The sequence below is a fragment of the Grammomys surdaster genome, unplaced genomic scaffold (assembly GCF_004785775.1).
Source record: "Grammomys surdaster isolate TR1022 unplaced genomic scaffold, NIH_TR_1.0 220, whole genome shotgun sequence".
Lineage (NCBI taxonomy): Eukaryota > Metazoa > Chordata > Mammalia > Rodentia > Muridae > Grammomys > Grammomys surdaster.
Window position 1 is genome coordinate 6031707 of NW_021604665.1, and position 23249 is coordinate 6054955.

Sequence of the window (23249 nt, forward strand, 5' to 3'; positions counted from 1 at the left end):
ATCCATCCATCCATCCATCCATCCATCCATCCATCCATTCACCTATCCATCCATCCACCCACACACCCACACACCCACCCACACAGCTACTCATCCATCCCTCTGAACAGCACATAAAACATTCCATGAGCTGGAGTCCTGGATTAAATCAGGAGAAAGTGAGAGGAGCTCCTGTGATTGATTCCCTTCCTCCTTTTGATCATGGTCAGCCAAAACAAGTCACTTTGCTTAACAATGATTGAATTAGGAGAAGATTCATAACTGGAAAGGAACACACTGAGGGCTTCTTGAGGACTTCTGCTCTGACACTGGCATTGGCTGCTCTAGCATGTCCCACACTCATGGAACCTCACAGAGCTGTGCACTTAGGTTCTATGCACTTAGTTCTTTGTATTGATGCTTCACTGTAAAGTCATGAAGCAAACAGAACTCCCAGTCTCACCACAGCCTCTCTCCATCTTCTCCAACAGCGACTCCATCCTCCGTCCTAACCTGCACACTGTATATGATGACCATTCACACCTTCTAATACAGTGCACACCTTATGTGCCTTATTTATTGCCTGGTACAGAGAATCATCAAGGACATGAATTCTTAGCTATTTTGGCCTGGGGAGACACAGTCTCAAAAAACCCAAACCAAAATGCCAAAAGCAAACCAACAGACAAAAACATGACACAGAGATGCACGGTTACACAGGGGACAAAGAAAGGGAACCTAGAACTCCCTTTGTAGATGGCTGGCCTCAAACTCAAAGATCTGCCTATCCCTGCCTTCCATATGGTGGGACTGAAGGCATGTGTCACTATATCTGACTGTAATGAAATTCGTATAGCTCATTTCTGTCATGATGGTATCCATATAATATAAGTATGGAGTATAAATGGTTTAGAATAGTTCATATCAAATCTCACTATTATGAAATACAGGTCTTTCAACTGGGTTGTGAGAAGCTCTTTCCAATGTATTCAGCAAGTATTTGAGTTCCTACTTGGGTCAGCAATGTATCAGCGAACAAATAGTTTAATATTTGAGAGGGAAAACCAGGTTGGCTAATTTGCCACAGGGTATTCTGTCTTCTGCTTTATGGCCACATCCTTTTACATTGCTGGGCTTCAGATTTATATCTTCTAAAAAGGGGGTGGGATTACATTTCCTTTCACCAGTTCAGGGAGGTGGCAAAGACAAATGACAGTTCAGGAGAAATGGCCCTGAGGACTATGGTCCAAATAGCAGGTGTCGCGCAAGCTTCTATTATGAGAACTCTGATTCCCACACTTGAGGCTGCAGAAGGGAGCGTGCGGCTGAGCACAGCGTTTCAAACAAGCACAGTTTCAATGTCAGACACACAGAGGGAAAACCCACAAAACCCACATGAAACAAGGAAAGGTGAAGTATTTATTACAGACCTTCCAACAGTCCTTTAAAATGCAACATTAGATTTCTTTGTTCCTGGTGGACTGGCTGCTCTTCAAACCAGCTCTGATGTTTGGTTTAGGACTTCACCTGGTAAACACTGTGTTTACCTGGCTGGGTGTTAGATGAACACACCCAGCTGTCCTGCCTGCCAAATTCAGTTTCTGCTACTGAGCCTTGAAGATACTTCTTAATCTTAAAATGGGTTGAGAATGAGGCTTACACATACAAATTCACATTTGTTAACACTCAAATGTTAAATGCTACACTCAGCGGGGTCTCCGTAACCATCCAGTATTGGCTATTGAGCTCCACAGACTAACCCCACAGAAACCACAAGGGTGCTGCTTACTGACAGTCATGGCCGGGGTAGAGAGGAACATGCTTCCTGTTCTGTTAAGCCAAGTGGAAACCCACCCCTGCGTTGGTTTTTTGTTTGTGGCAGGATGTCATGCAACCCAAACTGGCCTTGAAATTACTATGTAGCATAGGTGGGTGACCCTGAAGCCATGAGTATGCCACCATGCCTGTTCTTTCTTCCTCCCTTCCTTTCCTTCCTTACTTCCAGTGGTGTGTGTGTGTGTGTGTGTGTGTGTGAGAGAGAGAGAGAGAGAGAGAGGGAGAGGGAGAGAGAGAGAGAGAGAGAGAGAGAGAGAGAGAGAGAGAGAATGAATGTAAACGAACATAGGTCATGCTGTGTATTTATCATGTATGTGAGTTGGTCCTTGCCTTCTACCTTCTTTTGAAATGGGGTCTCTTGTTCCCATCTTTCTACATAAGTCTTCATCTTTGCCTCCCATGCATCTTAGGGGTGATGGGATTACAGTCATGGGCTACTGCATCTAGCTTATCTCGAGTTCAAGGGTTCTGAACTTAGGCCCTTGTGTTTGTGCAGTCAGTTCTTTGCCCATGGCACCAGCACCTAAGCTCTAAGGCCCCTTTCTTAAAGCACCACCAGTTAGGATAGCAAAAGTCCATGAACATCTACTTAAATAAGGCCTCCTTGCTATAAACAAACCTATACTAAATTATTCAAATATTTTCCTTCCTGTTATCCCCCACCTCCAGAGATAAGGCTAACCCCATGTTGGCCTAGAATTGGAAATCCTTCTTCCTTAACCTCTGAAATGCTGGGGTTGCAAACATGTGTCACCATGCCCTTTGAGTATGTTTTCTGGTTAGAACAGTTCTATCTCAAACACAAGTAGGTTTTGACTATTCATGACCAAGTCACTGACTTTTATCATTTCTTTGGAGCCAGAGTCTCTGTATGTGGCTTTAGCTGGCCTCCAAATCAATATGTGAACCAGGTTGGCCTCGAACTCAGAGATACATCTGCTTCAGAGTCATGAGTACTAACATTAGAAGTGTGTACTAACATACCCAAAGCCACTGACTTTTGATGGACTCCTTTTTCTATTTTCCTTTCCATTCCTGAGTTGCTGTGGCCATGTGGTAACTTTGGGTCTTATGACAAAATAAGTGGAAGCCAATTCCAGTCAGGGCAGCTGAGCTGTATGGTCAGAGTAGAGAAGATTTTACAAGATTTGGTTAAGATGAGGTTCCATACCTAATGGACTCTGTTTGACTAAATGCTCAACCTCCATCCACCCTGGAGCCATCGGAAGCTGACTGCTTATTCCACAGAGATACATTCCTGACTCTAAGAGTGGAAGCAGCCCTCTGGCTGGTTTTACACTTCTCCCAAATGTTTCCAAAAGGGGATCGTCAGTGAGTGCAGCCTCCTCAAGAGGCATGGCGGACACACCAAGACTCCTGGCCCACACCTCAGTAGGATGTACTACTAAATCTGTATTCCCATGACTTCAGTGTATTGGATTTCCAGGTTCCCAGTATAATATCAACCCTGGAAAATTGAATTTAGGCACAATAGGCCACTGTTTGGTAGTGAAAATGAAGTAAGATTGAAAGCTGAAAATGACTAATTTAATGGTTGCAACTCAGAATTCCTTTTCAGTTTGACCTGATCCTTTCACAGGCCCAATTTGTAAAGACTGATCCATTTATTTTCTAGTATAAGTTACATCAATGCATAGATTCAATTGATACATAATTACTGAGGGCCTGTTATGGATGTTTGTCTATGCACCAGCAGTGGGGGACTAAAGATGAAACTGGACCTCAAAAGTGGATGTAAGAGGGGCTGGGAGTAGTTTAGTAGTGAAGCACTGGGTTAGCACGCACCCGAAGTGAAGCCCTAGTAAGAATAACAACTGATGATGATGATGATGATGATGATGATGATGATGGTGATGATAACTTGAGAAATGGATAACAGTGGTAGAACAGCTGTTGCCAGAGAAGGGGGCAGCAAGGAATGGAGTAAGTTTGACTAAGGGATACAGACTGGTCGCAGGAATGACTTCTACTGTATAGCATAGGAAGATATGTATGATTAAGAAAATGTAATTGACTACTTCATGATAGCTCTTAAAGGGAATTTAGAGTGTTCTTATCATAAAGGCTTTCATAAGGCTGAAACGATGGCCACTTAATTCTGACCTAATTGCGTTACATAGATGTGCTGAAATGTCCGATGGTACCCCATAGCAACAGACTGCTGTTGCCTGAAGTCAGAAACAAAGAATGCCCTGGAGGAAATCAGGGAAGTTGTGGAGAGGAAATGGGAGAAATTGCTTCCAGGTCAGGACTCAGGAGCAAGAGGAGAAATGAAAGAGAGAAAAGCATTCAATGGAAGTGATGGGGTGGGAGTTAGACAGAGCCCCTGATAGACAGGCAGACAGAGAGAGAGGCCATGACTAGATAAGATGGTGAACTTCTAAGATGGCTGGCTTATTCCTCCACCTCTGGACCTATAAGACAAAAGTCTGTTAACTTAAAGAAAAGGCCCAGCTGGGTTTTACTCCTACCAGTAGGGCCACCTTGTTAATGAACCAGCCTGAGCTGTTCAAGGCTGGATCAGGATATGCTTACAGCAATCTTGAGGGCCTATTAGATACTTTATCTTCGTTCAAATTGGCCAACTCTAGTTTAAGAAAGAACTTCCTCCTCAGGGCAATAGTGGCACATGTATTTAATACTGGCACTTGAGAGGCAGAGGGAGGTAAATCTCTGAGTTCGAGGCTAGCTTGATCTATAGAGTGAGTTCTAGGACATCCAGGGCTACATGAAAAACTGTGTCTTGACAAACCAAAACCAAAAAAAAAAAAAAAGCTCCCCTCAAAGACCCTTAAGAACAGCATCCCTTGAAAAGAGACTGAATTTTGGGTTCTTATGTTCTCTCTCTGCTTTTCTTGTGTGCCTTTCTGTGTATTCCTTACTCTAACAAAAGCCTTTCTACACAGGCCAATTCTGTCTGCTGTGTAGTCTTTGCCGTCTGGGAACTCACTCTGAAGGTGGCCTTGAACTCAGAGATCCACCTTCCTCTGTCTCCTGAGTGCTGACATTAAAGGTATATGCCACCGCAGCCCAGCTTTATAGCATATTTTACAATTGCATTATTTTATGATTAATTACTATTGTTACTCTTATACTATTCCTGATTAATAAATAAACATTGAAGGTATGTATATATAAGCAAAACTAGTACATGTAAGAATTGGTTCAGCTTCAGGTATTCACTGGGAGAGAAAGGAGAAACTACTACAGTAACAGCAGCAAAAATACACACTGTCAGACGATGCCTGGCTAGACACTTCTATATATTTCACATATAACTTATCCATTGAGGAAGAAACTGTTACTATCACCTCTCTATGGCCAACAACAGAGACTTAAAAATGTAAATGGCATGGCCAGTTTAGTGCCAAGGCCATGTTGCTGAACTCAAGTTATCTAAGTCCAGGGTTCAAACTCTACCGGACCACCATGCAGCCCTTCAACAACTAACACATTTAACAAGAGGGATAAAGTTATACCAGCTGCCTTTGCTTTTCTAGATCATTTAAACAAAAATCTCAACTTTCACTGTGTTTGTCTAGAAAGAAGGGTGAGAAAATGTTTTTAGATGGAAAGTAGTCAGAAACTTTGTATTCTTTTGATACACATTAAAACATTTAATGACTATCCTGATTCTTTACATCTATCTTTATTCTTTCTATTTATATCTGTCTTTCTGATTTCAACCTATATAGGCACTGGGGAGATGACTCAGTTGTTAAAGTGTTTACTGTGCAAGCATGAGAACCTGGATTAGATCCTTTGCACACAGAAGAGGAAAGGAGCAGGAGGAGAAGGAGAAGGAAGAAGGAGAGAAAGAGGAGAAGGAGGAGAAGGAGAAGGAGGAGGAGAAGGGAAAAGAGAAGGAAGAAGATGAGGAGAAGGAAGAAGAAACAAGAGGAGGAGGAAGGAATAAGAGAAGGAAGAGGAGGAAGAAGAAACAGGAGAAAGGAACAGAAGGAAGAAGAGGTTGAAGAGGAAGAAGAAGAGGAGGAGGAGGAAGAAGAGAAGGAAGAGGAGGAAGAGAAGAAGGAGGAAGAGGAGGAAGAGGAAGAAAATTTATGCAGAAACTGGGCATGGCTTCACATTACTGTCATGTTAGCACTTGGGAGACTGTGTCAGGAAGATCAGAAGTTGAATGCCAGCCTGGGCTACACAGCACCTCAAAATACAAGTATACAAAGTGTGTTTTTGAGAAGGCTGTTTGTTTTTGTTGTTGTTTCTCCAATCTATGTAGCCATGGCTGTCCTGGAACCTACTCTGTAGCTCAAGCTGCCCTTGAGTTCAGAGATTGCCTACTTCTGCTTCCCAAGTGCTGAGATCAAAGGTGTGCACCACCAAGCTCAGTTTTCTTTTTGTTTTTCAGTAAAGCCTGTTGTTGCACAGAGTCAGTCAGCCTTGGAAAGATGGATTTCTCATCTTAATGCAAGTGGCCAAACGACCTTCCAAGGAAGCCTGGCTTGTAAGAGAGCTTAGAGGCCTCCAGAGTCACACGCTTTGATGCGCTTCCATGCAAATGGCACGGAGATCGTGAGGACATTGTGCAACACACTGTTACCCTGAGTATGGTGAAAATGAAATTTAGGATTCAAGGCTGAGGCATCTCAAGTCTGCTAACGAAAGAGCAAGCCACATGAAGTCTGGGTCAAGAAGTGGGGTAAGAGGAAAGACAAAAATAAACATGATTGCTTGTTCTTGCAAGAACTCATTTATTTAATTGGGTTGCTAACATCTGGCTCACCCACATTTCCACATTTGTTTAAAGTGCAGAGATATGAGTAGGTATTGGGAAAGTAAAGGGTGTGCAGTGATATCCAGGAGGCCTAACTGGCTGTGCCTCTGTGTCCTCTGTGTTGGCAGCCTGTCTTCTACTTCGCCCATGGGCAGGAGGGATTGGAAGGCATGGCACCTAGCTCAGAGTCTCTTGACTGACTTCAAAGATACTTAGTTTAAAAAAACATGGGGGTAGGGCCCACAGTAAGGAATAGGGACGACGAATAAGATCAAAGAATAATAGCAAATATACATATATATATATATGAAAATGCCATAATGAAGCCAGTACTAAACACACACACACACACACACACATATGTATATATATATATATATACATATATATATAAAAACACCATAATGAAGCCAGTACTTTGCAAGACAATTAAAAATAAATAAGAAAGACACTTTGAAAACAGCAACAACAAATAGTCAGAACACATCTAGGTTTTAGCCATGGCATTCCCATGGAAGTGGTATCACACTGAGTGTCTTTAAGTTTTATACTACGTTTATTGTGTATGCTACATGGGTGGGAGCATGCTTGCATGACAGAAGACGTCTAACAGGAGTCTCTTCTTTCCCCATGTGGATCCAGGGACAGAGCTGAGGTCCTCAGCTTGACAGCAGGTGTCCTTATCTCCCTGCATCTCCTCAGTTCCAGTGTCTTTTGTGACAAAAGGTTTCACTATGTTGTTGTGATGGGCTGTGATGTGTTATCCTCCTGCCTCTACCTCCCGAGTGCCAGGATCATAGCTGTGTGCCACTAAGCCCAACACTCTGTCTTAAACTCATATTGGCCTGAAAGAAAATGTGTTGGGAATCTGATCCCCAAGTCTTGGATATGCTATATAAGTATTCTAACACTGAACTACCTCCTAATCCCTTATCAAATAGGTTTTAAAAACTGTTCATTAGTATCTATGCGTGTGTACATGTGTCCATGGGGTGTGTGCCAGGGCACAATTGTGAGCTCAGAGGATAATTTTGTATACTTGAATCATTCCTTCCACCAGTATGCGGGTTCCAGGGACTATACTCAGGTCACCATAACAAACACCTTTATCTGCTGGTCTTTCTCCCTCACTCCCCATCCAAATAGGGCTTGATTTTTTTTTTGAAGGGCAATATGTGTGTGTTAATTACAAAATCCCAACGCTACATTTAAGAAAATGTCTCAAACTATTTTTTTTTATATTATTATTCAAGGAAAGAATAAAGGATTATCTGAGGTCACAGAAATATCCAGTTTCTGCAAGATCCCTGGAACTTGAAGGAAATACTGTGTCTTCTACTGTGAACAAAACTCCCTGAAGACAGACCTTTTAGACTTCGGAAAGTATAAGAGCTATAATAATGAAGACAATGCTCATCAGAGGCCCTAATCCTTCATAGAGCACAATATTTGTTCTACTGGAAAAAATCCTGAAAGATAAATAGTATGCTTTCTGGAATCAATCTCCCCAGGACTGGTCAGTCCATTAATGAGCTATTTAACGTTTGTCAAATTATTTCATCTATCCATGCCTCCACTTCCTCCTTTATTAAAGTAGTGATAAGCACATCCTCATTAAGTGTGCTAAACCGTTAAGTGCTTGCTATTTGATAAACTCTCAGCAGAACAGAGCTGTATGCTAATCAGCTTTCCATCTCCACAATAAATTCAAGGAAGAGAAAAGGGGCCAGGAGATTGCTCAATGGATAAAATATTTGCTGATCAAAAACGCATGCATAGAGATCCAAGTTCAAACCCCAGCATTCACATGAAAACAAGCTGGGTGTGACGTCATGCATCTGCTAGCATGGAGGAGTCAGACGTTCCTAGGGCTCACTTGTCAGCCAGTCTAGCCTACTTGGTGAACTCCAGGCCACTGAGAGACTGGGCCTTGTAGCAGGAAATCTAGTAGAATCATTCTATCTAGGGTAGATATCACAATGTGGTAGCTGTTTTCTAGAAGTACTTTGACCTTGAAGAAATTGACATAGAGAACAATGGTCGATTTCTGTTATCTATAGAGTTGATTTTTCTGAATGAGCTTTACAACCTTTGTATGACTTTGGTCTCAAGACAGTCCTGGCAGACTTGGAATGTCTTCCATTATTAAGTACTGCAAACAGTGCACATCAAGGACTTAAGTTGCAGGGGGTGTGGCGGCTTCCTTCAGGAAACATATAGATTAGATCAGGGGCTTTGGTATGACGAATTTGATTCCCCTCCCCCAAATAACTTTTGTGTACCAATCAATAAAGATGCTTTTGTGCAACTGTCAACCAACATTCATTCAAAGGCTGGATCTCTCTGCTGCCAGCAAGACCTTATTTCATCCTGTAGTGTGACCCATGAGATTCAGAACACTGACACTGTCTCAAAAAATGAGGAAGGAGGAATGACACCCAAGTTTGACCAAATTTGACTTCTAGATTCTGTGCACATGCGTGTATATGCGTGCGTGCACGTGCACACACACACACACACATATAGATGGATGAATAGATAGATAGACAGATAGATAGATAGATAGATAGATAGATAGACAGACAGACAGACAGACAGACAGACAGACAGGCATATATAGTTACATAGATAGAAAAGGTTTATTTTGGCTCATGATTTCAGATGTTTCAGGCCACACATAGCTGAAACACTAACACGGCTATACAGTGTGGAAAATTGTGTGACAGACTACTAAGCCGCTCACTTATTGGTCAGGAAGCACAGCAAGAGATGAGGGTTCTGGGGTCTTGATCCCCATCATCGACATGTCTAATAATTCTCTCCGAGCCTCTCACTGGATGCCACGACTTCTCAACCTCATCATCCTGGGGACTAAGCTTTACTGCCTCGGTATTCAGGAGGCAGTCAACAACATGAACTCTAGCACATTGACGCTCTCTTCCTGATTTTCTGAAGGGAAGTCACTGTCGTATCTGTACCTGATCGGTACCAGAGAACAATTGATGGACTTCCTTGTTCTTATTTCCTGTCTGTTTTTTTTTCTTGTTTCCCCAGGAGATCATCGATTTACAAAGAGAGAAGTTACTAGTTACTTATCATAATTTTACACACACACAAAGAGTGAAGACAGCCCAATGCTATCATAATTTGCCAAGACTCAGTTTAGGTCATTGATTATTAAAAAGGCTTGAGATACTTTGGATGTGGTCATGAAAGCCTTCCGGAGGGCATCCAGTCCTGTTTCCTTTGGTTTCTCCGTGTGGACCTCAGCTGGCACACGAGCAAGTCCCACAGTTTGTCTGTGTCGGTTTCAGCATTTCTATACCAGCACCAGCGGGCACAGGAGGCTGCTTTTCGAAGGTGAGGTGTGGTGATGGAGTCTCACCAGGGAAGCTCAACACGTTCGAGGGCTCCCAGTTCAGTCATGACTCAGGGGAAGGACAGTTTCTCAGTGCCTTGGACTGTTTCTCTGTTCAACACAAAGGCTAATGTACTTCTGAAAGGTCTTTCCAGAAGAGATACCTCATCCCCTAGCCCTGTTTGTGGAAGGCATCATGTACAGAGGCATTTTATGAACCTCCCTGGGTTAAGAATATCAGCATGTACAAAGTTTGGAAATAAGGGAAAAAGAAAGCCCAAATTAAGGATGCCACAGGACTATCCTGAGGTAAGTAGTTCTCCATTCTGAAGCAGGGTATGGGGCTGATGATTCAGTTCATCAGGTAAAGGCACTTGCCATGCAAACCTTATGACCCGAGTTCAATCCAGGAACCACAGTGGGAGGAGAGAACAAACTCATAGAGCTGTTTCCTGATTTCTACACATACACTGTTGGCAATATCCACTAAATACACACACACACACATACACACACACTGAAAAAAAGAAGTAGATATGAAACTACCAACTATGTGGCACTGTGAAGATTATGTAACTTCTGTGCCTCAGGATCCCCCAATGTAATGCAGGAATTATAAGAGATCTTAGCTAATGGGGCCAGCATCAGAACTAACATAAAATCAAAAACAGAAAACCTGAGTGCTTACAAAAGATGTGGATAGAATTACAGCTAAGCCCTGCTGGTGACTGCTATGACCTGCTCTACTCTAAGCAGTGAGGGTAATATCCCAAGTCATAAGTTATTAAGGGCACTTTGATTTTCCAAGAACACTGACTGAAACAGAATGGAGATAAGTGAGAGACGCTTTTAAAGGCTGGGTCTGCTGCTGGCCTAACTCTAAGGACACTGTTGCCACCTTACTAGTCATTAACGTACCTATCTGGTCTTTGCTTTTCTTCATCCAAAGACTCCTTCCTGAGCTACCTCGGAGATCAAATTCAATGAAATGCTCTGAGTCCCCAATGGCCTGAGCACCAAAGGGGCTCTTTCCCATTAGGAAGGAAATGAAACTCACACATTCTTAATTCGTTGTTTTTTAAGTCAATGTCTCACTCTACCCTGAGCTGACCTGTCACTCACTCTGTAACTCAGGCTCAGCCCTGCACAAACCCACGTTGAGTCTTCTACCTAGTACTTCTGCCTCCCAAGTGCTTAGATTATAGGTCTCTGCTACCATATTTATTATAAGGATTTTGTACATTTTTAAAAGATTTATTTATGTATATGAGTACACTGTCACTGTCTTTAGACATCCCAGAAACGGGCATTGGATCCCAGTACAGATCATTGTGAGGCACAATATGGCTGCTGGGAATTGAACTCAGGACCTCCGAAAGGGCAGTCAGTGCTCTTAACTACTGAGCCATTTTTCCAGCCTGATTTTTGTGCATTCTTAATGTAAAATTTCAAAGGAACCTCACCAAATAAAAGTGAGGAACAGAATTGAGAAAGGATATATATATATATATTCCTAGACTCCTGTGTCTGGTCTGGATTCACATTTCTTAAAGCCAGTTTTAAACACGTTATTCATTCTGCAGGCTGAACATACCCAAAGCCCAGGAGCTTTTCCATTTACATGTTCAAAAGATCCACTGAAAAGCTTGTTTAAGGGGGCTGAATTTTCACTCCTTCCACATTCTGAGTCCGTGGCTGGAAAGGGGCAAGGATCCACGAGTCTACTCATTAATAATGAATGTTCGGGGAGCCAGGGAGTTGGCTCAGCAGCAGAAAGAACTTGCTGTGCAAACATGATCGCCACAGAGTACGTGGGTAAACCAGACATGTTGATGAGTGTCTGGAATTTCAATACTCCTAAGGTGAGAAGGGAGACAGACAGTAAAATTCCCTGGAAACTCCAGGGCCACCAGACCAGGAGTAAACACTACAGTCACAAACAATGTGAGACCTCACCTCAAACAAAATAGAGGCTAAGGATTGATATTCATGTGTGTCTTCACACATAAACGCATACATATATACATACACACATCATATAAACATATAGAAACAAAAATAAACATTTTTCTTTTTACTGTGGTGATGGGGCTGGGTTTCACTACATAACCCTGTGTGCACCAGCTTGGCTTTGAAACTCACGGAGCTCTGCCTGCCTCTGCCTCCCCAGTACAGGAATTGAAGACATGCTTTGCCACACCGTGCTCCCTCCCCCTGTTTGAGTAATAATAAATATTTGGTGTAAACATGACAGAGGTATTCACAGGTCACATGATGAGAACTGACACCGTAACCTCATCCTTGCTGTCCTGAGAGAGCTCTCAGTGGGGGAGGTTAGGCACCATTTTAAACCACAGAGCTAGCACAGGCCCAAAGTAGCCCTCACACTGAAACCTCACCTCAGAGAAGAGGTCAAGGTTATGGTCAAATCATACTAAGGTTTGCGATGTGTTTTCTCACACTGCAAACTGCAGCTGGGGATGAGGGCCAGCAAACAGAAACATCCCGTCATGTGCAGTGTTTAATGAGATAGCCATACAGGAAGTAGAGATATGTCAAAAAGATGACTAGGGTAGATTTTCTTTCTATGAGGAAAAATATCTCCTCTTTCTTGATGTTTAATTGGAACTTAAGATGTCAGAAGAACTATTAAGAAATCCGCTGAGTATCTCTAGAGATGAATGGCCATGCACCAACACAGCACACAGCAGGTTTCAAATAGATCCTGCTGGATGAACACGCTTTTTCATGTTCGCAGGTCCAGCCATGGCTGAGTTTGGTTTTCACATGAACACTTCAAAACTGAAGCCTAAAGAACTTGCTTCCCGATGCTGGAGAGATAGCTCAGTGATTAAAAGCACTGACCGTTCTTCTAGAGGACCAAGGTCAATTCCCAGCACCCACATGGCAGCTTACAACTGCTTGTACCTCTACGATGCAATACTCTCGCACAGACATACACGCAGGCAAAACAACAATGCACGTAAAAAAAAAAAAAACATAGACAGGACTTGCTTTCTGCTGGCTGTGCTAGCACACACTTGTAATCCTACCACTTGGGAGGCTGAGGCAGGATTATATAGTGGAGGCTAGCCTGAGCTACATAATCAGACCTTGTCTCAAATAAACAAATAATAGCTCTCATTTCCTTTTGTTTTGAGATCAGGTATTGGGTATCCCAAATTAATCCCAAACTAATTGCATAGCTGAGCATGACCTTGAGCTTCCAATTCTCCTGCCTCTACCTCTTTAGTGCTGCAAATACATTCCTATGTGCCAAAGCCTGGTTTGTGAAGTGCAGTGTATGGGACCCAGTGTATGCCAGCCAAGCACTCAATCAATAGACCTATTTATCCTAAGCCCATACTAGCTTTCTATAAGGTGACAACTGATCTTTAATTAACATCTAAAATATTACAGGAAAACCCATGGACATTTGATTTAAAGACTTAGACTGGCAATGCAATTCTTCTTTCTACAAAAACTATTATTAATCATTTTAAAGAATAATTTTAGTGCGGAGAGTGGTGGTGTATGCCTTTAACCCCAAGCAGAGGTAACTAGATCTCTGTGAATTAAAGGCTAGCCTGGTTTATATAACAAATTTCAGGCCATCCAGGGCTATATGGTGAGACCCTATATGAAAAGGAAGCAATTTTTTATATATGTATATATATATATGTCCTGAGCCTTCCTGCAGTTGATACCGATGTCCCATTTAGAGTTGAGCATCAATAGTCAGTTATTCTTAGCACTTTGATCATTTATAGAACTCAGCAATTAACAGCTGCCAACTACACAAAGAAGCATCTCCAAACAAGATAAGAGCAGAATTAATCTCTCTCATTCATCTTTTGATGACAACTATAATTATAGTTGACCAGAGCAAGGTGTTATTAATAATCCCTAGAAAGCATACATTATGGTAAGTGTAAATGCATAGATATTGTCTTGTATTTTTTTTCTTCTAGAAAACTCTACATGATTGTTTATATCTTTTCTGAGACATCTCATGAAGCCCAGGGCAGCCTTGAATTCAGTGTGGACCAGAGGCTGGTTTTGAACTCTTGAACCTCCTGCTTTTATGTCCCAAGTACTACGGTTACAGGCACATACCAGCACACCTGGCCACTTAAGTTATCTCTTGACTTCTTAGGAAGTAAGAAATGTTGGCCGTCAGCTCTTCAGATTTATTTCCTGAATAGTCACCAGCAGTTCATCGAATGCCCGAGCGGTGCTAAATTGTGAATGTGTGAGTTTGCTTTGCAGTAAACAGAAATGAAAAATCTTTATCTCTCTTCCAGACTCTCCTGGATATGCAAAGTCAAAATGAGGTATTTCTTTCAACACAGTTGAAGGTCACCAGCGGCATATTCCCAATGCATATGGGGAATGATATTTACAGAGCCACTGGAGCTACCCAGCATTTCAAACGGCATATTACCGAAGCTAAAGCTGGTGACTATAAACCGATTTTCATATCAGCATGCAGAGCTCCAGCTACTGTATTCAATCTTATAGTCATATTTCTTATAATGAAGTATGCAAACAGTGTGGCTTTGTAGTTGCAAATCAGAGCTCTCTCTTCTGGCTCATTCTGTCCTCTGCAGAAGGAAAAAAAATAACAATACAAGGGGAGCTCTCTGGCAGAGATGAAGTGGGGAGGGTGCTGTAAGAGTAAGTTAACACATCGTGGGTGAGGAATGTGCCCTATACACTGTGGAGGGAAGCTCATTGGCTCTTAGATGTGGCAGTGAACCCCAATTCTGTCAGCTTCACTGACTCCCCTTTGTCAATCAATAAATCTATCTACACATCCACAGCTGAACCTACGTGCTCATAGAACTTCTTTACTCGTGTGGCCACGGTTCAGGCGATATTCCTTATGCCAAAGGTCCTTAAACAACCAAATACTTTAAGGAATTCCTTAAAACTAGACTGACAGATGCTCCATTCTGTGAGCATTCACGTGATTGTGTAACTTGTCTTTTGACTGTCGCATACTAATTATACAGAAAGTATCCACTCTAAATTCCTATCAATTGCTTTACCAAATAATTATCTGAACAATAGTTGCACACACACACACACACACACATGCGCGCGCGAGCGTTCGCGCATACACCACATTCATATGTAGTAGTCAATATTATGTTTTGTAAAAACTGTACAATTTAGCCGGGTGTGGTGACTCATGCCTGTGATTATAGCATTTGGGGGACGGAGGCAGGTAGACTGCTGTGAGTTTGAGAAGTGTCTGGGATGTATAGTAAGATCCCATTTCTAACTAACAGTATTCTAGCTTCTCTGAGAAGGCATGAGAAAAGTCATACCGAGAGAGGAGGACCTGCAACTGCCAAGCTACAAAGGGATAGACGGAAAAGAGTTCTGCTCCACAACCCTTTTCGAGACAAGCAAAGTTTAGCATATAAAGCTGCAAGAGAAATACTACCAATGTAAAACTGCAGGCTTTAAATTTTTGTTTTTATTTTTCTTGGCATTCATCGCAGCACAAACAAGACAGAGAAAGCCCTTCTATTGGAACGTGGTCAGCTAGGCAGTGATGTCACCCAGGGTGACTGTGTTTCTCCACACAGGAGCGGACAACCAGAGTGGCTGCAGGATACTTTCTGTACTTTGGAAATGCTGCATTGGGGAATAGTTGTTGACTCAGCAGCAAATAATTAGGAAGACTTGAACCTCAAAAGAGAGGGTGATAGTAAAGTTTTGGTGGTAGTGACATTTGAGGGTTTTCATAGAACTACCCAAAGATGCTGTTTTGAGTACTTCAGCTTCCAGCTGAGATGGAATAAGAGGGATAGAATGTGTTCTCTTATCTGAAAAAGTCCACCTCCTCCCCAAATCTCAACAGTTTTCAAAACACTTAAGAATTTGGCAACATAAATGGTGGGCGTGGAACAAGCCAAGTCTCATGTTGTCCCTACTTACTGCTGAGGCTTCCAGACCCTGAACATGATGAGCACAGCAGGCACCTTGAGCGGAGGAGTTGGAGTTGGAAGAGTGAAGAACTGAACTAAAAAGACTCCTCCGCAGAACAGAGCACCAAGGGAAAAGAGACGGTACTTGTGAGTACTGAGAAGATTAGCAACGATCCTTCATGAAGGATTCCCTGAAGGTGGGAACTCTGTGAAAGGCCAGAAGAGAACAGTGCTTGGTCCTTATACAACGGGAAATGGTGCTTGTTGCTAGTAAACCTTCTAATTCCTGGGCCCCCGGAAGCAGACCCAGGGGTCTTGCCCTGGTGATGGGGAAGTTGACAGTAAAGTGAGCTCTGTCTGGGTTTGCCTACCAAATCATAAAAACAAGTCTGGAAAAAAGAAAACTGCATCCTAATAGCTAGACTGTACCCAGAAACAAATACAAAGAATATCTGCATATGGATAGAAGCAAGTAGCATTCAAAAAATAAAATTAGTAATATCTAGGGGGTTGGAGAGAGGTCTCAGCAGTTAAGAGCACTCACTGACTGCTCCTCCAGAGGATCTAGGTTCCATTCCCAGCACTCAAATCAAGCACAGCACTGTACATGTATAATTAAAAATGGAAAATTTTAAAACTTTTAAGGAGATACAAAAGTCTAGCAGGCTTAACTTGTTTCTTTGATTTCATTTAGGGTTGAGGTATTCTGTTTTGGTTTGTTTTGGTCATGTGTTTTGTTGTTGTATGTTTTGCCCGTGTGTGCATGTCTATGTGCATGTGTGGTGGTGGGGGAGCTGTCTATGTGTGTGTATGGATGTGTGAGGGTTGGCATGTGCATGTGTTCATGTGTGTGTCTGTGCATGAGTGTGAGTGTGTGTGTGTATGTGTTTGTGTGAGTATGCATGTATGTGTGTGTGAATGTATGTGTGTCTGTGTGTCTCTGTGTGTGAGTGTGTGTATGTATATGGATGTATATGTGTATGTGTGTGTATGTATGTGAATGTATGTGTGTATGTGTGTGTGAATGTATGTGTGTCTATATGCGTCTGTCTGTGTATGTGTGAGTGTGTGTATGTGTGTGTATGTATATGTGTATGTATGTATGTCTATGTGTGTCTGTGTGTATGAATGTGTGTATGTGTCTCTGTGTGTGAATGTGTGTGTATGTGTATGTGAATGTGTGCATGTGTGTCTATGTGTGTCTGTGATCAAAACTTCACACAGAAGTAGTGATGCTCCCAGTATTTGTAGTAGAGCCAAAAGTGAGAAGTGATGGGAATAGCCTACACAGAGAAACAGAAGGGTCTTACAGAGTGTGTGAAACGCTGGAGCTTCCCTCTGAGACAGATGTGATACGCTGAAGATGCATACTGTCAACTCAAAAACAATCATGAAAATAGCAAACCAAAGAGAGTTAATCCAACCAAGGCGGTAAAGTGAAATCATAAAGCATTCAGTGAAGGGCTGGGGAGATGCTAAATCCCTTGCCGTGCAAGCACTAATCCTCAGAACTCATGGGAAGCCAGGCACAGGCTGTGTGTAATTCCAGTGCTCATAGGGGATAGGAAACAGAGAGAGTGCTAGGAGACTAAAGGGCCAGCTAGTCTGGCAGACACCGTATGTGAACACTGTCTCAAACAGGTAGTGGGTGAGGATCAGCTCCCAAGGTTGTCTTTGGACTTCGACACATGTGCCATGGCAGGCATGAATAGTTACTCATACATGTACAGATACATACATATCACACACACACACACACACACACACACACACACACACACACATTCAATAGAAATAAAAAAGAAATTAGAAGGTGCCAGACAGATTTGGACCCAGGACTAGAAGAAATACTCCAGTTAAGAGACAGAGTGTGAGGGCCAGCACTGAGGCTCTTGAGTTTTATCCCTGTCACTCATACAAAAAAAAGAGAGAATGGGTTCCACCCCTGAAAGTTGCCCTCTGACCTCCATATGTATGCCGTGGCATGTGCAGCCCTGTACCTCGACACACACAATACAAATACATAAAGATCAAAAATCAAAGAGCCTGGGCTGCATAGTAACACTCAACACTCTTCCTCAAAACCCAATCATCCCCCTTCCCAAGGCCCACTCCCATGCCACACAAAAGCAAAGCAAAGCAAACTTTCGGCAGGCATTTCGACTTAGCTGGAACACTTCAGCATGAATCCTTTTTTTTTTTTTTTTCTGAAAAGTTTGTTTACTGATGTTTGTAAAGGTGACTTGTCCTTGACGGACAAAAATAAAACAAAGGAAAACAACTTCCGCTGGCCCGTGTCTAAAGAGAACCAGCCTGCTGCTGAAAGTGGTCAGTGGAGCTCAGCTGCCTGCTCTGTTTCCTTGGAGCTCAGGTGGGAGTGGCCTTAGGAACTGGGATTGCGTTTGTGAAGTGTGGTAAAAGTTAGACTGAAGAGGCTTCCCGCACTCCATCTTTCTGTCTTTCTTGCTCATACCGTGTGGAGCCTCCCTCAGCTACCTTTGAAGCAGTGACTGAGTGGGGGTGTAATTATCCCCCACTCAGCATCTGAGGAGGGGCTGGGGAGGGGTGGGTTGGGGAGAGGGGTTGGGGAGGGGTGAGTTGGGGAAAGGGCCTGGGAAGGGGAGATTTGAGGAGCTGATTTTAAGGAGAGAGACTGTATTCATTCCTTAGTTAGGAAGACCATTCCAGGAACACACAAACAAGTGCCTTACCTTGTGTACACAGGCCTTTGCGTTCAGGAAAAACAGCTCCACTGTATTCTTGTCCTTTAGAAAGGATATGCTCTCGATGTAGAACCTGAAAGACAGTATATGGAGTTCATTTCATTAGACTTCTTGGCATGATGTCATTTCCTCAAGGACAATGTTAAGGAGCCACATGGCTCTGCTTTGGTTTTTATGCTGCATGCCACCTCAGTGCTCACACACACATACCTGCTGATGAAACATAACTGTGTGTAGGCCGGGAGTTAAAGGGAGACTCAGCACAGGTCCACCTGCAAACACTGTGTGCCTTCGACTTATTTGATGAACACACAAGCCCAGTTAAGATCCCAGAGCAAGCAGGCCGTATCTGAACCTCAAGGCATCCTGCTGGCCCAGTGGTGACCAGAGTTGGGGTTGGTGGGGGACTCCAGGCCCACCTTACCCCATCTTACACAGAGTTACAGTTAGGCTGGCTCCTTCCCTCTCTGTGGGCAGCTAGGGTTTCCCTTGGCTGGAAGCCAAGCTTCCCACTGCTGTTAGTTTTGCTCTTTTCTCATGCAAATCAGGGCACTGTGGGCCTCCCTCCCCATGCCCTTTCTAAGATTTTCCTTGTACAGTGTGTGAGCCTACAGATTCTAAGTTTCCCTTTTGCAGGGGTGGGGGTGGGGATTGTGGTGGTGGGGAGTGAGGGGTGGGAGAGTAGGGGTGGGGGGAGGAAAGGGGGCCTCTGACAGCTTTGAGGTGGGAAGGGAGGAAGGCCTTTCTCATCAACACACAGTGCTAAAAGCTGTCTAGGGAGGACTGGGGCTCTGCGCTGAGCACAGGTAAGCCTGAGCCTAGGCATTTTTTGAGTTCTAGAACCTTCTTGTTAAATAATCCAGGAGGGACATAATGTCCCAGGGCAATTCACACAATTCACAATTTTGAGCTGGAGTCCTCAAAAAGAACTTGCTCTCAAACCAGTAAGAATCGAAACACAAGAAGGGGGATGACACCCTCAGGCTTGCGAAGTCACATGGGGCTTGGGCATTTGTTTCTGTTTTCCTTTCTTGTTAATGAAATATGTGAGCCACTAATGCAGCTGAAAAGGCTGTAAAAGGAGTCGTCACAGAAATGTTAAGATGGGTTGGAAAATGCCATCTCTGTGTGTTGCCGTGTCAGGGGAGGCTCCAGAAGGAGAATAAATCTGGGATAGTTGTACTTAAAAGGGTTTAGCTCACTGCTAAATGAGACTAATGAGGGCTGGGGAGACTTGGGTTTTGAAAAGTGTGAAAGGAAATGAGGAGTTATGGGAAAACAGGCTTTCGAGTAGGAAAAATCTAGAATGTCATCTCTGTTTCTTAACATTAACAGAGGTGTGTCGTCTTGTGTCTTTATCAAGTTAAGTGTCATGACTGAACTTATAATTTTGGAGGGTTGAACTTAGAGATTAAGTGTGAACTATTTTTAAAAAAGTCTTATGATTGCTAAGAGAGTCTGTCCCCTGTCCTTACTGAATTCCTGCATGACAGTGGTTCTCGACCTTCCTGATGCTGCCACCCTTTATACAGTTCCTCATGTTCTGATGACCCCCGCCATAAAGTTACTTCCATTGTTACCTCATAACGGGAATGGTGCTACTGTTAGGAACTGTAATGTAGGTATCAGATATCAAGATGTTCGTAGGTGACCCCTGTAAAAGGGTCATTTGACCCCAGGGGGTTGCAACTCACAGAACTGCTGCTGTAGAGCAAGAAGAAAGTGACGTGTGCTATCTAATCTAGATCCTTTTGTATAAGGTGGAGCTACTGACACTTTACTAGGAGGGCTCTCCTGTGATCCGAAGACCTTACACAACAAATGGGGTGGCCGGTACATGCCTGTGTATGGTAGAAATCCAGTAAATTCTAACCACTGCGGCCCTGTGAGGCCTTACTTTCTTAAACAGCTTGAAGGGTGGGATGGAGTTTGAACTATACTTGAAGATCAAGGGGACTCAAGCTTCTGCTGAGCAAAAGGATAAATCCAGAAGAGACAAAACGTTATAGTCAAACAGAGCCTTCTTTGGACAGGATGATAAACAATCTTTGGAATTTGATCTTCACCAAGACTACAGTCGTGATACCTTGGGGATTCTTTCATAGCTTTAGTTTGTTTTACCTTGAGCACAGCTATGAGGACCAGGCTGGTGAACTGGCCTGGGAAATAGAGAGAGTGCTCCCAAAGTGGCCTAGGAGGCAGAGAGTGCTCACAACAGAGGCTTTCCATTGGACAAAAATTGAATAAACTAATCACAAGTGGCCTGTTGGAGAGTGGGAGAGGCAGGATACAAGGCTAAGAGAGGCAGTAAAGAGAAACCACAGGCAGCAGGAAGCGAAGCGGAGGGAAAGAGGAAACAGCAGACAGTGGTCCAGTCATTTCAATGGTGGATGGTAGATATCAAGAAGAGGGCCAGGCTGGCAAGATGAATGGCTCTGTGTCCCTGTATCTCACTCAGCCAGGTGGTGGTAGTTGTTTCTTTTTTAAATCTTTGTTGTCATGCAACTCACTGTGTAGTCCAGGTTGGCCTTGAGCTCACAGAGATCTGCCTGCCCTTGCCTCTGGAGCCTGGAAACAAAGGCTTGCTTGTGCCACCACACCTGCTCTTTGTCTGTCTGTCTGTCTGTCTATCTGTCTATCTGTCTGTCTGTCTGTCTGTCTCTGTCTCTCTGTGTCTCTTTCTGTCTCTGTCTCTCTTTCAAAAAGTCTTTGACTCTATCTATAAAGATAACCCAAGGAGGTTTCCAGTAAGAGACTAGAGGGCAGTCAGGATCCTGGCTGTTGACTGGCCTCCTGCTGTGTGCTGGGCTGTGCTCAGAAGACTCATGTATTCTCCCATTTAACAGTCACAGGCTCAAGTCTGTTATCACGCTTTCTTAGATGCAGTCATGAAATGTCAGAGCTCTGCCTGGAGAATAGGCTCCATCTGACTTGGCCTCCTTTGACTCCGTAGAGAATACTGTTAACTTCTTTCTGGCTGCCTCTCCAAGGTGCTGCCAAGTGAGCACTTGTACAGGAAGCTAAGCCCTCAGGAACGGCAGCTATCTCATTTATGTTAATAAACACATTGAGAAACAAGACTGGTGTCATCATTAGTGTACTAACATGTATAGACATATGTTTTCTCTATGCCTTCAAAACAGCAAAGCCAGCACGTGTGGGCAGCAGCTAGCAGCTGATAGATCTTGAGCTAATGTATAGAGTTGAAGCTGTCTCGAAGAGAGAAGCTCTCCCAGAGTAGAGATCTCCTAGCCCAGAATCCCCCATCATAACAACAGAATCCCAAACCTATTTTCCATCCTAAGATTCGATGTTTCTATTCCCTCTTTATCTTTTAAAACCACACTCTGTATTCAATAGATATCTACTGTCCAAAAGATTCATTTTGTACATTGTTGAGAGTACATCGATGATGAATATGGGTCATTTGCTGCTGTCAACATACCATCAGCCAGCCAAACTAATCTTAGGCACACATGAATGTATTTATGACTAGAAGTTATTCCTTTATGGACACTGAATACCTGATTGGCACCGGGCACTGAGAAAGATGATGGGGAAGTTAGGGACAGTAATGACAGCGTTAATAATGACAATAGTAACCATTTACCTAGGGCGCCCTAGGAGCAAGACACAGGGTAAGAATTCCCCATATTGTTTCTATCTCTACGTTGTAGATTAAAGAGAACTAGAGAAAGTACATGCCAAATAGTAACATTAAGATTTGTAGAATCAGTTACTGAGTGACACCCTGCTTGGCTCAAAAGGATCAACACCCTTTCATTCTAATTCTCATCCAAAGACACTGAAGATGGACAGGCTTTCCTTCAAAGACCATATGTCATAAAGGAAAAGCAACACACACAGCCATAACACACCTTGCTGACTACGATCATTCAGGCATACTGTCACTCTGAACTATTATGGTGATTACCTCTCACAGGATAGAAGTACAAAAACCATAAGCATAATGGATTTTCACACTAATGAGTTCATAATAATCCCTTCACGCTATTTAAAATCCAATTCTCATTCAGATTTTCCCTTTCTCTCCAGCATTTTCTTCTTGAATTCTGTATCTGAATCAATAACACTGAATTGATCTGCAAGGAGAATCACATGTGCAAAGCCAGAAGGCTGCTGGCTGGATATGAATGGATGAGGTTGAGCAGGGAAACTATCCTTGGAGGACAGGAGAATACACTCCGATGTGTAGGTGTTTGGTCCAGGCTAGACCAGGCCAACTCTTTCACTGTGACATTTAATATGAATATAGCGACAAAGATGTCGGGATCTTACTAGGTCTGCTAGTACCGCTTTAATGCATGGCTCTGTCCTCTAGTTCCTGCTTTCCACATCCCCACTGAAGCCCTGTCTCCTTGGAGGCTTTGTTCATTTTTCTGGAATGATGTTCCTTTCTATGTTAGCTGCAATTGGAGCCTGTTTGCTGGCAACCAAAGAACCAGACTAAGTGCTATATGGAATATGTGTTCTTCTACAGACAGCATTTCTTCCCTCTCTCTCTCCCCACCCCCCTCTGCTAATGAGTAAAACCAGATACAGTAGGAAGCAAATTCTGACCCTATCCTTCATAGAAGGCTGAAGAACAGAGATGCAATGCTCTCCTCTCTTGTCCACAGAGTCTAATAGACTTCCTAGCA

At 43.1% G+C, this 23249-nt stretch overlaps 1 protein-coding gene across 4 annotated transcripts in view; it reads right to left on the minus strand.

Moving 5' to 3' along the window:
* Frmd4b (FERM domain containing 4B) overlaps window positions 1-23249 on the minus strand; it is a 232878-nt gene that overhangs the window by 83082 nt on the left and 126547 nt on the right. For all 4 annotated transcript variants that reach the window (XM_028773016.1, XM_028773014.1, XM_028773015.1 and 1 more), the window contains exon 5: window positions 18577-18661. In XM_028773016.1, coding sequence (XP_028628849.1) covers window positions 18577-18661 — 85 coding nt within the window. The remainder of the gene's footprint in view (window positions 1-18576; window positions 18662-23249) is intronic.